A 14,880-nucleotide genomic window follows, 5' to 3' on the forward strand; every position below is an offset into this window, starting at 1 on the left:
CCCAGTCTCAATAATTTTGTTCAATACATTTCTGTATTTTTAGTCAAGTTGATAGTACCAATATGAACTTTTTTGATGTTTTTGAGTTTTGTATACAAATAGAACTTTTTGCCAGAAATTTTCACGAAAATTCATGTATTCTTATGCATTTCAATCACGCATGTGTAAACCATACAGCCAATCGTTCCGCACTTTTGATTTGAGATATGTAGGAAATATATACTAGTTAGCAATAAATTAATAAAGACTTATTAAAACAAATGGATCATTTTATAAACAGTTTATTTCTTATTCTTATTAAAAGAGTGGCTTATTTTTTATCATTAACACTTCACCTTGTTTACAATTTGTAATGCTACCTTTTTATAGACTTATAAAAGATTTTTTTTCATTTCCAAGAAGGAACTGATTTAAACATTAACATCATTTTATATACTGTCTTTTCCCCAATATTATATAATAAAAAAATGTGCATTGTGTATATATATTTATATTTTATAAGCAGTCAATCACTTGCACTTCCACTATCTGAGTAATCTCCAACTAAAGACAAGCCACTACAAGTTTTTACTGAATTTATTACAGTTGTTGTAACCTGTGTAGAACTTGAAGAACTGCCTTCAGTGATTGCAGGTTTTGTTTCTTTACCAACATTTTCATTCTTCTTTGTAACTTTTACCAAATTCTTTAGTTTTCCTTTCCCAGATAGGCTTCCAATGCTTTTATTCCAGGTATTTGTGCTTTTTTGCTTAACTAAAACTTCTTTGATGTTTTCTGGTGTTGAAATCACTTCTTCAGCAGTGTCATCTACCTTGCTATGTTTTGTACTTGAAGGAGTTTCATCTTCTTCTTCAACAACCTCTTCTTCTACAATTAATTTACGTTTCTGAGTAGAATTGAATTTTACAGATCTAGAAATAGAAACATTAGTAAAAACAGTAGTATGTATTTTTTGATGACTTTACTTTATATATTCTTCATCTAATTGCTTTAATTTCTCTTCCCTTTCCCTTGCTGACAGCCCTGAATCATATTGAAGTAACATTGTATCATAATCAACAGCCTGTTGTCTTCTATTTAAATCTTTTAGTTCCTCTAATGATTCCAACAAATCGATTTCATTCTTAGATTGCTTTGTCCTGTTTTCTAATAACTTCATAGGATTATTTTGTTCTTCCTCCTTTTCTTCCTCTTCTTCTCTTAAAGCTTGTTCTTCTGCTAACTTTAATGCCATAAAATTTCTTGTAGCTCCTGCTTCTATTTCATAGTCTGTGTTTCTGGGATCAGTTTTAAAGGAAATTTCTTGTAAACACCTCGTACACTAATGAAAAAGAAAATCAAAATAACTTAACTGGTACATTGCAAGTGTAATACAATAGTCACATCAAACATACTTTGATGTAAAATCTGTAAATTCTTATTCCTAGGTAATCTTCATTTTCAACATCTTCCTTTCTAGCATTAAATTTCTTGCCCTTGTATATATATTCCCCACATGTTGCACATCTCATATTAAAGGGGGCCATTAATCTCACTGTATATTGCCTGTTTTTGGGCAATTTCATACGGGGTATTTTTGAGGGGTCAAAATCAGGCGGATAGTATTTCTGAAAATTAATAAACATAAATGGTATCTCTACTTCGAATTAATATATAATAAGAAACGTACGTTTAAAACTTTTCTTTCAGACATTTTGGTTAATTATGGGATTTGTTGTTAAAATTAAATAACTTTTTCAAAAACAACACTCTACAATTATTTGAGGTTAAATCTCTCTGACGGCTTTTCAAGGTTGGTACAAACGAACTACCTATGGAATTGGAACTAAAGAGGGCGTCGTTATAATGTTATGAATTAAAAATTATGAATGAAGTTTACGTTTTCATTCATGTTCTTCTTGTCTAGGAATCATTGACTGATAACCTGAGTTTATTGACCCCCTAGTAGTGATTTAAATATAATGAAGGGAAGAGTAAATTCTGTTTTGAATGATGTAAATCTGTTATATTGAAATAATAGTGTTTTGAACATTCATAAATACAATAATTTGTTGGTTTTTCATTTTTTTAATATTAAATTTTTAATTAAATTCGTATAGGACAAAATTTTGTTTAAATAAGGTTCTACATTAGTTGCTATTTTCATGTACATACTTATACAAACACAAATATTTTTTTGAATCACATTAAGTGGTCCGTTTCGAACGCTTTACGATGTTTAATTAGATACTGTAAAAATATCCTAGATAAGGATTATGACTTATTCATAACTGACTTAATATGATGTTCACGAACTTATATGTAACGCATTTCAGCTTATTAGAGATTCTCATCATTTACAATTTCTTGTAGCCGAGGCTTCATCGAATGAAAATTGTGATATGAAAAGGAAACCATGTTTTATATCAGACTAATTAAAAAGTTTGAAACGGCTTCTCGTAAATCAACTTCTAATTAAGTGTAAACTATAATTTTGTTAATAATTATCCTGTTTTTACTTATTTTTGTTGTGTTTTGACTTGATCCAGTTTCCAAGGACGTTTGATAAAACGTTAGTTGACCCCTAGGTTTGATTAATTCATAAAGACACATCATTTTTGCGTTAAAACTGGTATCAAAATAACAAACAATTAATTTGACTGTTCCCTAGACAATCCCTCTTAGGAATATAAAAAAAACACACAAACTAAGCGCATTATTTAAAAATAAAATGTTATGGTATTGTGTGGTAATGGATTTACATATGAATGATATGATGTGTAATTCTTCCTGTAAATTTTTACGAAAGATAATAGCGTGATATTGCGATTTTATAATTTTTCTCAAATTTTCTACTTATCGTTAGCTGTTCTATTGCAGTCTAGAACTTCTCGTATGGTTTTATGAGCGCAAATTGCAGTTCATGTTTATAAATTCCTCATGCATTCTTTCGCGTGGGTTTCAGAAGAAAAACTGCGTATTTACGACTACATCAAACACTACTACCTTCACAAAACTTTAATCGATTTTGTTACTCTGACACTGCTTACGTGCATAAGCATTATAAAATTAAGCATCTTCTCGTCTTCTTTTTCCTTTCCACTTCGACCTTAACACCTTCTTCAGATGAAAAGAACTTATCCGGCCATAAAATCAATCTATAGCTTAAGGTAGATGAAGACTGATACATAGTCATATATTAGTAGAGCCTGTCTATCATTTAACAGTACCACGATGTATTGTAACGTAAATTGTCTTTAAGGTTTCATTTTTATATAAAGATAAAGGAATTTATCTGTTCTAGTAGCTTTTTTTAAACAGTTTTTCCAAAAGTACTTCAAAATTCGTATCACTCCAAATTATTTCCTTACACTCCAGTTTTTAAACTCTTCCTGTTTCGTGACTTTGAAATAATTAATACTCGTGTTACTTATTTTTATGCTGAAAAGGTTACCATAAAATTTGGCCCTCAATTTCTATTTAAAATTTTGAAATGACTTCATCTTATGTGACACAATTCGAGGTCATGGTTATAAGCAGTTGATGGTCTACGTTTAGAATCCTTTGCTTCGTCTATTCGCGAATCTATGAGAACTTTCCTGTAGTTTGAAAGATCAAATCCAATCAAAAACACGGTCAACACACAGGAAAAAGGGAAAAAAGAGAAGTACAATTTGTAGGCATGGGTTATCGCGTCGAGACTACGTATATATACATAATATTTGCGACTTTAAAGTAATTAATATTTTTTTTAGATATTTTGATGTGAAGTGAAAAGGATGCGATAAATTTGACCCTCAATTTCTGTTTAAAATTCGGAAGTGACTTCATCTTATGTGACATATTTCGAGGTCATGGTCAGAAGCAGTTGATGACCAACATTTGGATTCTTTTGTCTCTTTCGTCCCCGAGAACTTTTGAAAAGTCTGAAAGGTCAAATCCAAATAAAAACATGATCAAACACAGGAATAGGGGAAGAAAAAGGAGCAAGTACAATTTCATTATTGAAGGTACGATGGAGAGTCATGGGTCATCGTGTCGGGACTATGTAGGTATATATGTATGCATATAACTCGCCAAACGAGAAGTATGTATATGTATGTTGTCTACAGATCCAAGACGTATGTATAAGCGACATTGCTTATATTGCGTCTGATCGTAAGTCCACAACAGACTGCCATGGCAGACTCGTATACACAATCGGCCGACCAACAACCAAGCACACTTGCATAGCATACGAAAACGTTGTTCAGACTTCGCTGGAAGGCGCAGACCTGCGAAGTATAAAGGCTTTCGTCCGTTATTAAAAGCTTATAGTTGGTTCCGCCAGAGATAAACAACCAGGATGCGCTTTTACTAAAAGTCCTAGGCACACACGCGCTCCCCTAAACTTCATTATTTGTTTTCCTTCTCTAGGATCTTGTCGTTACTAATGCTCTTGAATGGATGGAAGAATGAGAGGCGAGAGGGTTAAATGAGTAGGTTTACAATTAAAACAGAAAGAGGTAAAGTTTGAGAAGAAATCTGTGATTATATTAAAGGGTGGATGCAAGGGTGGAAGAGAAAGCAAGTCTAGTTAGGATTGGAAATTCAGAATGAGAATGCTTGAAGTAGAGGGATAAGAATGGACGAAATAGAGATTGATGTAATAATTATAATTTTAAGAGTATTGTGTAAGAAATTGTTTACCTTTGTGTAAGCAGGGCCGGTGGAAGGGCATGGTTGTAGGTACGGATGTTACACCACTATGACCTACACCTACATGGAATAGAAAACATAAATGTTTGTTTCTCAAGTTCTTTATGTTTTTTGCATAATGGCACTTTCAATACTAACGAATTATATCCCTATCTAATGTAAATATACAAGTAAAACAACATGTCTTCATAGCAAATAAAACTGGGGAAGTACCAAATACATATATCGGGGATGTACATCAATAGCCTAACAATAATAACGTATAACGGCGAAATATCAATTTATTAAGACATTGAGAAAACATTAATTTTTCTTAATGGTAGTTTGTTCAGATATGCTGGTGGCAATACAAGCCGGATTTGACATTATCGTGTTTCTACTGTATAAGTATAAAATAATTTTAATAGTTTATCGGTTTGTTATGGTCTTATTCCCAGAAAAATTTTCGTTGAATGTTATTAATCAGGCTTCGTTAGAAGTATGTTCTTTTTAAAGAACGATTTTTTGACTTTTTCTTATTTTTATAACATTATGCATAGACATCATTTTGATCAATAATTAGCAAGAAGTTTTCATTTGTTTATTATACCAAAATGGCCTTATTAATAAAACACAAACTGACTTTTATTTTATGTAATATATAAACTAAAAAAAAACTGGTATCCAATTTACAATCTATTTACAAACTTTTAAACTTTAAGCAGTCATCGTTTCTTTGGAATTGCAAATTAGCAAATGTAGTCATAAACATAAATTGTCGTTAAACAGGAATTTGAAAATACTGTAAAAGTTGAAATCATCTAATGATGTCTCATTAGTTATTGCCAAAAAACTGTGCAGCAGTAAATTATTTAAATTGTGCAGTGCTGGAAAAACGACGAGTAAAAAAATGGGTTTATTTTGGAGTTGTCTTTTTTGACGGATGCTGTGTACCTAATATAAGAGTTTAAAGGTCCGTAAAAACGGTTAAAATACTTACATGGTAATATAAATACGCATCCTGGCTTCAGTGTTCCCGCCTTCTTCGCATTCTACAAGTATCCATCGTGGGAAACGGCGCTCCCACCCCACACATTCTCTAGACGATATGACAATCAGCTGTAGTCCAGATTTCACCAATCATGTTGATAAATACATTTTATTAGGAGCTATAAATACTCTAATCGAGTAAACGGATCAGATTTGACTGTTTCTTCTTTTTTTTTATCAAAACGGTAATGTTTTATGGGGTTTTCCGAAAAAATACGGAACGTATAAAACAGACTCGCGATGCCGTTCTTGATGCGGAATTCTTGCACTTTGGGTAGGAAAATCATTGGAACTAGACCCGACATTTATGATTGATTAAAGCGCATATTCGTACATACTTTGTATTGAAATACAAGATTTGTTTTCTGTAAAAATAAAACAACTACTTGTAGGGAACCTAAAGCGCAAAATTCCACAAAAAAGTTTCAAAACCTAAGACGAAGCCCAAGGTACCATTTTCAGTGAGAGATTGTCGCTGTTTTCCACAAAACTCCACTTGGCTTTCTTGTATTAATTGTAGAAGTTTCAGAAATATACTGAGAAACATATTTAGTACCTATTTAAGTATACAATTTCTGTAGAAAAATTGCAGATAAAAATTAAATAAAGTTTATAATCAACCCTTTCCATAGATATGCTTCATAACTCTAAAATTGAACGATGTTTTTTTCCATGATATTCTTCCAATGTTGTATACCTAGCGTAAACCTGGAGAGTAGAGAGAGACTCTCTTCTTTCCTTTTAAGAATCGAGGGAGTAAGTGGGTGTTTAGGGAGAAAAAAATGGGTTGGACGAAATGAAGACAGAAAAGAAGTCAAAGATTACCTTTGGAATATGAACTGTACCTGCATTTGCCTAAAAAACACAAAACTGACCAGAATTATATAGTTTTTTCCGGAGCGGTGGTCAAATCATTAAACAACTTTATGTTTTTTGTGCCGTTTCGGTTTATTCAACCATCTTCAGACAGAAAAAGTTTTTGTTCTTTTACTTATAGTTCTATTAAGTTCTAGTTCTACTAGTTTGACCAGAAAGTTACGATTTAGTACGTATGGGCGAATGAGGGTCCTTATACGCTTTCTGTTTCCTATTTCGGGATAAGAAAACCCCAGGAGTAAAAAACGACTATGTATGGAATATAAAAGATTTTATAATGTATCTGTGAATTTTATGAAGTGTTTAGAAGTTATTTTTATACAGCGTTGCTCTTACCATATAGTAATTATTATTTGGACATCTGCTTGTTTTACGTATTTAAATGCCATTACTCGAATACAAAGGTCTTTAACCATGAAACACCCATACTGTGTTCATTTGTTACGTAATCCATTTTTTATATACATCTGCTTACTTCGTATGTTTAAAATTTGAATATACAATGTAACTTATGTCTAAGTAATGGAGTTTATTTTTATTGTTAGAAATTCGCACTTGACAGAAATGAAAAGCGCGAACTTTTGACATTGTCCGATGTCTTTGAACCTTTAAAGGAAATGTTTGTCGTTTATGTTAATAAAAGAAAACGTTTTTCCTTGGTGATGAGTCATTGGTAAAGTTGTACTAATGCTCCGTCCAGCTTTTCATGGACGATAATACAATAGTACTTGCATAAAACATTTTACATTTACTTGAGTTACGTTTTGTTTTCACGTTTTTCGCATTAAGTTGATTTTATCTAAAGACATGTTTTGATATATCTTAATAAATAACATAATACTTGTGGAATACGTAGACAATAATGTCAAAGTACACTAAACTATTTTTGGAACTCGATATTATTAAATGAATAAAAACACTGATATCTATTAAGTTTCAAATGAATTTAATTACTAAATTAAAGTTTTCGCGTCGATTAAATACCTACTGTAGGTGAAATTTAGATACACCATTATACTCCAGTACTCCAGAAATAAATACATGGTTAAAACAGTGGTCTTCAAAGGGAGACTTGACACCAAAAACGGAAAAGACTGTTTCTTCGGCTGGAATAGTATTGGCAACTATTTTCTGGGGGTTGTCTTTTTAGTTCATTATATTGAAAAAGGTAAAAACATTACACGGAAAAATATTGGCAAGCTAAAAGTACTGTTTGAACTGCTTCACCATCTTCCTTACTCACTAGATCTAGTCCTTAGCGACTTAACAATGAAATAATGAACAAAAATTAAACTGAAGAATAAATTACCCTAATATAAAATTTGTTCTTCAAGATTCTGAGATTATTGCAAAAATGAATTGAAAGTGTCAATGAGGCACTTTTCAATTCCAAATTTAGTTTTTCCGCTAGAGGCACCAAGTTGACAAAACTTTTTCTTCGTTTTAATCATAGAAGAGTCGATATTCAAGAGGGGTACATACGCAAAAACGTAATAAACATTAAGTACCTAATTAAATTTGTTTAAATATTTGTACTGAACGAAAAGTCCTTAAAGTAGAGTTTAAATTCAATTTAGTGTATGTCCAGTGTGTCATAGGAGCAGTAAAACAAGTTAACAAATTAATTTCAGACACAATAGCCGTTGTGCATGACTGGCCGTTGTACATACCTATACGAAGTTTTAACACAACAGGTCTCTGCTAAAAGGTGTAAAACTTGTTTAATAGTTTAACTAACGTCTTCCTATAAAAACGGTACGGAAAGAATCTCTGCTAACAATGAGATCAACCTGCTGTTAGGGTGATCGTAATACAACCGACCACCGCATTGACGGCGTCTTCGTCGTCACCTTAAAGTCAAATGGAAAGGCAAAAAGGTCCATCAGAGAAAATACTTTGACGGTTGAACTTCGGTATTCTTTGGATAATAAGCCGTTCTTCTTCAGTCAGTGGCGTTACTTCATAGATCTACTATACAATGACCGAATAATCATTGTTTTACGACGATAAAATCAAAGTAGAGGAAGTGGAACTCCTAGAACTGGATCCAGTGGAAATGGAATTTGATCTTGCAAAGAATATGCTTAAACTCCATAAAATTAAGTTGCAATTGTTCATATTATTTGCTAGTGATCTTTATTCCTTATTATTTAGAGGTTTCTTTGTTGTACACTCCTTATAAACCCTAACAAATTCCAGTTTTCTATCCAACATGCTCTTGTTTCCACCATTAGAAAATATTAAAACGAAATATCTAGAATTAGAAGGTAGACCTTGGTAATTGCCGAGTGCCTTTTGATAAGGTGTACAAATATACATACATGTAGTTGTAAACTGGAAAATGTGTATAGTCAACCCCAATCTTATCGTGAGGGTCCCGACATAATTTAGTTTATGGATCACATAAAAAAAATACAGTAACTCCAAAGAGAATTGCGAACAGAAAAAAAAAACAAAATGGAAGAATATTAAAAATTGTTAACAAATGGAACTAACTGTTTGTGGCTACAGATTAAATTTATAGCAAAAACCTAACCTTGATAACGTTTCAAATCTAACCTCGTCTTTTGAACCTGAGTTTCTTTTAAAACTGGAATATTTATAAATTGTAAATCATATTCTGAACTTCAATCTTCACATTTTCCTCTAAATCTTCAATTTCTGACTTTTTGACAATTTTTTTTAAAGCCTTATATTTTATTGCCTCTGTCCTTTGGATATTAGTTGGAAAATTTCCACATTTCCTTTTATTCATTAACTATTTAATCAAATTGGAACCATTGTTTTTGCTTGAGGATGCATGCCAGAAACTTGCTTTTTATTATTCATGCTATTAAATTTGTCATTTGTCAAAGTTTACAAAACGGGAATCTAGTAATTGCAATCCTTTCATCTCATTGAGATTGTGTACTAAATTGCAGTTAGAAAGAATCGAAAAACAACTAAATCAAAGTTTGATAATGTACTTATTGATAAAATATTGTATCAGAACTCATCTTCATAACCCCCTAATCAGGTGGATTCTTGAAGATGGTCAAAAAATATTTCCAAACTTTGCTTGCTTTTTGGTAATTTTTCCAGTAGCAGCGGTATTAGTCCCCATTTCTTTTTTTTTTGGTAAAGTTCTGGTTCCGCCTGTGTCTTGGCTTATTTCTTGTATTGTATTCAGGGTCACCTCGGTTTTTGTGCTGCTCTCTACATGCCTAATCTGTGTGTGTACGAATGTGTCAGTGTGTGCTGTTTCTTGCTGGTTTTATTTTCTCTTTCTTGTGTCGTAGCGCCACATCTTTTATCTCCTACAAACACCGCTGGCTTGTTGTGAATGGACGACTTCCAGGAATCACCCACCGAAGATGCTAGGAATGGGGCAACATTCAGTGGTGGATGGATGTTTGTTGCTGTTCTTAGTGGATCCTTCTCTCTTTGATGATAATAATAATAATAATAATCTTCTTTTCCTCGAGGGTCGTTTTGAGAAATTTCATCGAGTGGAACAAGTGAAAAAGAACAATACTGATGGACTGTGAAAGGTGTTCTCAGAAGAGACAATTACAAACAGAAGAGTCTTTGGAAATGCACTGTTTTGCTTTAAATATAGATATTACAATGAGGCGTCTCTAACAGAAGTTGAAGTTACAAATTAACTTCTTTTTCTAGAAGAGAAGTCCTTCCTTTCTTGTAAGCAATGTAAAAACAAATGGCAATTAGGCAATAAAATCAGTCAGGATGAATTAAGAATTTATAAGGAATCTAAAATCTTTGTCGAAACAACAACTTTTGAAAATCCTAATTAATTTAGACAACAAAACAACAACTTTTGATTCCTAAAAGTAACAGTTATAATTTAACTACCTGCTTTATTTCACCTTCACAACAAAAGGCTTTTCATTTGTTTTTCTTATCAATGCGTCCAAACATGTATCTAGAAGTAGGTAAGCTATTTTTAAGTCCTTACAGACTCAAGTTCTAGTTCGTCAGTTGTAAAGGAAATGTCGGGTGCTTTTGTTAGTTTTGTAACGACCCATAGCGACCCTTATTTGGCCGTAAAATACGTGGAATTTGTTGCCCACTTGATCTGGCGCCTTTTTAATAGGTTTACCTCCCCGAATGTGAAATACCTTGAAGAATCTTCAACGGTTTCAGTTTGCGAATAGCAATCTGTCATGGTTGAAAAGAAAGATTAATAGCTCGGTTTCGTAAATTTGTAGCTACACTTGTTAATATGATGTATTTATCAATTTTTCAAATCATATAGTTCAAGAAGGCCATTAGTTCCTCTTTTTGAGGGGTGCGTGTGCCGAATAGGAGTTACGCCCTTTAACCTACATTTTTATCAGTTTCGCAATTAAGTTTAATAAACAAGGATTAAGTGATTTGGGGAAAAAGGGAAGTTTCACTTTTTACCAATCCTTACTAGTTTTTAACATAATGCACATGTTGAAAGTCTAAAAAAGGCTTTTACTTCCTCTTTTAACGCCTACTTCCAGTATTCACTCTCAAATTAATCAGAACAAGTTTTGCAGTGAGTGGTAAATTCCTGGCCTTATTATTGTCTTTTAATCCTCTAAATGTATAATAAGGATATAAGAAAATGTATAAATGGCAAGAATAAAAAAATTCATTTGTAAATTATACATCATTATATTCGGATAAGGTGGCTAACAGTCTAACATTTCCCGCCTCTACTCAAATATTTTATTAAATTTTAGCAAGAAGAAGCTAGATTTTTGTCTTTTTTTGGAAAGTAACACTATAGACGATTGGAATGAACTTCACTTGCCTTTAGGAGTAAATTTAACTGCAACCTCTTTCCACATCCGGGTAAATTGTCATTAATGGGAGTGAATTTGGTTCTGCCTCCCATTTCTGTTCTAACTAGCCCCCTATGTCTAAGAAGGTGTCCTACCAATCTATTTTTAATGATTCCTTTTAATACTTCTTCCTTCTGTTTTGTACTGCTATTTTGTTTGTCACAATATTCAGATACTTTGTATGATCACCTTGTTCTGTACCTGTAGAACAACCGTCAACTTTATTGGACTTTAATACACCTAATTATGCAAAAAACTTACAGGAAAAATGATTCAGTTGCGGAATGCTCTGTAATTGTAATAATAAAAAAGTTATATGCAAATAACCGTTAAACAAAAACCGCATGCCAACTATTATGTATATGTAAATATGTTCGTGTGCATGTACAATATTTTCGCGATATAGTCAATAAAAAAATTGAAATATAATACAAGTATTCATCCCTCCTTGGAACTGCCAGGCGTGTGAACAGCAACTAATATCTATTATTGGCAAAAAAAGTTCCGCTCAAATGAGTCACATCAAGATTAATCACTTTGTTTAATTGTTTTGCAAGGGAGCATAAGTTAATTACATTCACGTTTGTATATGCTTTGATTCACAAAGTCTATTTGCTAGCAACAATTTGGCGCCACAACAGCCGTTTAGTGACACTAAAATTACTGATCCGGTCAACGTTATTATTATTTTATGGCACCATATCAGAAAATAAGTATGCACTTCCGAGAAGTTGTGAATCGATTTTAAAAGTGGATCTAATAACAATAAATTGTGTTATTTATCTCTTTAAGTAGCAAATAACGACAAGCAGTAACGAACTTAGAAAGATTTTTCTCAAATGAAGCAAGTTAAAACTATAGTAAAATAATCGAAAATTACGAATTCATCATTAGCGAACTGAGCAAGTGCTTCGCTTTGCTCACAACTTGCAGAAGGATGAATTCCGCCGCTGTTTCATAGTGGATAATACGTTTTTGTAGCTAATGTATGATGTTACCCCATAAATTCCCATGTCTTCAACTTATCAATGAAAAGCCGTTGGAATTTCGAACAATTACATACGTATTTCCACCATGCATCAGTTGAAACGAGTGAATGAATGGAATTCTTCCGAATTTTTGAATGAAGAAACATCAGCACCACCGTGAGAGCGACTGCAACGGCACTACAACCACCCCCGTGTACAGTTTATATCCCCGTCGTTGCGGGGTGGTCCTTGTATGCAAACCTTATAATAGGGAGCACGTACTCGGTGTATTCTATTTTCTGGGCGTTTGAACTGCGGGCACAAAGGTTGCTAATAGCCGTTGGTTTTCTGCTTCAAAGATTGTATTACTTGGTCTCAGACTCCCAGACAAGCGTCTTCTTCTGCATCCTCAGACTTCCACGTAATACGGCCAGATTTCTTTTCAAAATTGCCGACAATTGTAGTACTTAAGCTAGTCGTTCAAATATCGGAATTTTCTCACGAAAATGTAGCTATAAAATTTCAAACTAAATCTCCAATAATGGCGTAAGAACTTGGGACGAATAAAAGAGAGAGATTTGTGAAAATTTCTTCGAACTGCCGTTTTAGGAATAATCGAACAATTTTATTAATAGTAGGCTCATATTTTGGTGTAAGTGTCCAATTTTCGGTATCTAGGAAGTCAGATAGAAAACTTAGGATGGATGGAGCAGTAAAGTAAAGCAGTAGAGTCGTCTATAACAAAAAGAAGCCACTTCTATGCTCGCGAATAATTAATAAAGAAATTCGAAAAAAAAATGTTACAGGTGTATGCCTAGACCGCGAAAATAAAAGGTTAGACGCGTTCGAAATGTGTTGTTACAGGCAAATGACGAGAATACCGTGGATAGAAAAGGTTAAAAATTAGGAGATATTAAAAATAGTAGGAGAACAGAAGGCGCTGTGGAAGTCGATAACAAATAGGCGAGATAAGTTGGTAGGACATCTTCTTAGGCACGAACAGCTATTTAGAGACATACTAGAAGCAGAAAGCTGAAGAGGTCTAGATCATTGCTTAGCATTCGGGAGGATACCGGTTCGATTCCCGGTCGGTCTGCCTTGGTCCAAGTTTTTCTGTGGTTTCCTTAGATCCTTTAGGCAAATGCTGGTGCAGTAATATTCCATAGATAATCTTTTATTCTTTTCTGTCTTCATTTCGTCCGTCTCATCTTTCTCACCCGAACCATCATCCACCCATTCCCACGATTCCTGAAAGGAGACTGAAGAGGGCCTTCCGCCCTACCTTCCGGCGTAGTCCGGAGGGACTGCCCGCCCAACAGCATTAGTAACTGGTGGGAATGGAACACCCAAAAGTTTTTTTTCTAGTTTTAGGGAAAGAAATGCAAAGATAAGTTCAGGATAGGACAGCCCAGTCTTAGGACTGACGACTTTGTGGTACATATTTCAAAATAGACATTTTACATATTATATCTTGAATGCATTTTTATCAGAGCAATTTTACAGTTAGTACTCGAAACCGTTTGATACTTTTGCATTTTCAGTTTCACCATTTAGATTTTAGGATAGGGCAACATTTAAGTAACCGGAGAATCACTAAAATATCGATTTATTGTGTTATTCTTTAATTATAACAAAAACGAAATGTACTTTAACGCTTTACAAGAGTGTAGGTTGTTGTGAAGCCTTAAGGTTCCTCCTCAAACTGACAATTAGTTACGTACGTAATACTTGAACGGCTCCTAGGTGACTGCTACTAAAAAAGGAAATTTCTCGTTTAAAACTGCAGTTTCTGAAGCGTTTGTATACAAAACAATCGAAAGATATGTATGCGTGTAATAATACGTGAAGTCATTTTGTCCTAACTTTGTCGTTAAGAAGTTCCTGCAGTGAAGAATGTTATTCAGGCAGATAAATATGATTGGCATACAATTAGACTTCTCGGAACGGTAATAAAGTGCAATGTGGCAAGTAGTATTGTTCAGTTGAGGCAAAGTAGAAATGTGTATGGGTACATGCAGTTCCTGCTGATGTAAATACGCACAGGTATTTATAGGTGTAAATGTGCGATGTACGAATATGTTTAGATACATATGTCTACATGCAGGTGCTTGACACCTTTTTTAAATGGCGAAACATGAAAGGAAAACAAAACTGATGCTATTTTTTTCCTTCATCAAATTCAAATTGTGACGCACAAACATTTCTACAGTTAACGGTTATATGTAATCCTTTTAAAAGGGTGAACAGCAACCCCTTAAGGATGTTTGGGAGGTATGTCAAAACGCTACGAGACAAATTCAAAATTTGGAAGAACGTTCCTCATTCAATTCTAAAACTCCTGTAAAAATTACAAATCGATTCACTAAACCGTTAGAAAGTTATTGAAATTTTAAAAAATTGTAATTTTACACGTCATTTTATGGAGATTCGTTAACCGAACAGATTAAATTTATTTTTATTAACAGAAAAAAAGCTACCAGAAATTTCAAACTTTTATAATAAGTAACTTGAACTCTGGA

The 14,880-nt window shown here is 33.3% G+C and overlaps 1 protein-coding gene across 1 annotated transcript; it reads right to left on the bottom strand.

Annotated features, from left to right (window-relative positions):
• Positions 1-282: 282 nt before the first annotated feature.
• Positions 283-1,879, bottom strand: LOC108741439 (YJU2 splicing factor homolog). Its single transcript, XM_018476254.2, has 4 exons — positions 1,670-1,879; positions 1,395-1,607; positions 966-1,321; positions 283-911 (listed from the first exon to the last, which is right to left on the bottom strand). Exons 1-4 carry the CDS (start codon positions 1,691-1,693, stop codon positions 506-508), a joined length of 999 nt encoding a protein of 332 aa, XP_018331756.1. The 5' UTR covers positions 1,694-1,879; the 3' UTR covers positions 283-505.
• Positions 1,880-14,880: the final 13,001 nt, after the last annotated feature.

Source organism: Agrilus planipennis, unplaced genomic scaffold (assembly GCF_000699045.2).
Source record: "Agrilus planipennis isolate EAB-ADULT unplaced genomic scaffold, Apla_2.0 scaffold275, whole genome shotgun sequence".
NCBI classification, from domain to species: domain Eukaryota; kingdom Metazoa; phylum Arthropoda; class Insecta; order Coleoptera; family Buprestidae; genus Agrilus; species Agrilus planipennis.

Excerpts from the sequence above, each read along its gene's own strand:
- LOC108741439 (XM_018476254.2), bottom strand. The coding sequence starts at position 1,693 with ATGTCTGAAAGAAAAGTTTTAAAC. Across the intron at positions 1,608-1,669 it reads CTGAAAGAAAAGTTTTAAAC|AAATACTATCCGCCTGATTT; the intron begins GTACGTTTCTTA and ends ATTAATTTTCAG. Across the intron at positions 912-965 it reads TTAGATGAAGAATATATAAA|ATCTGTAAAATTCAATTCTA; the intron begins GTAAAGTCATCA and ends TTCTATTTCTAG.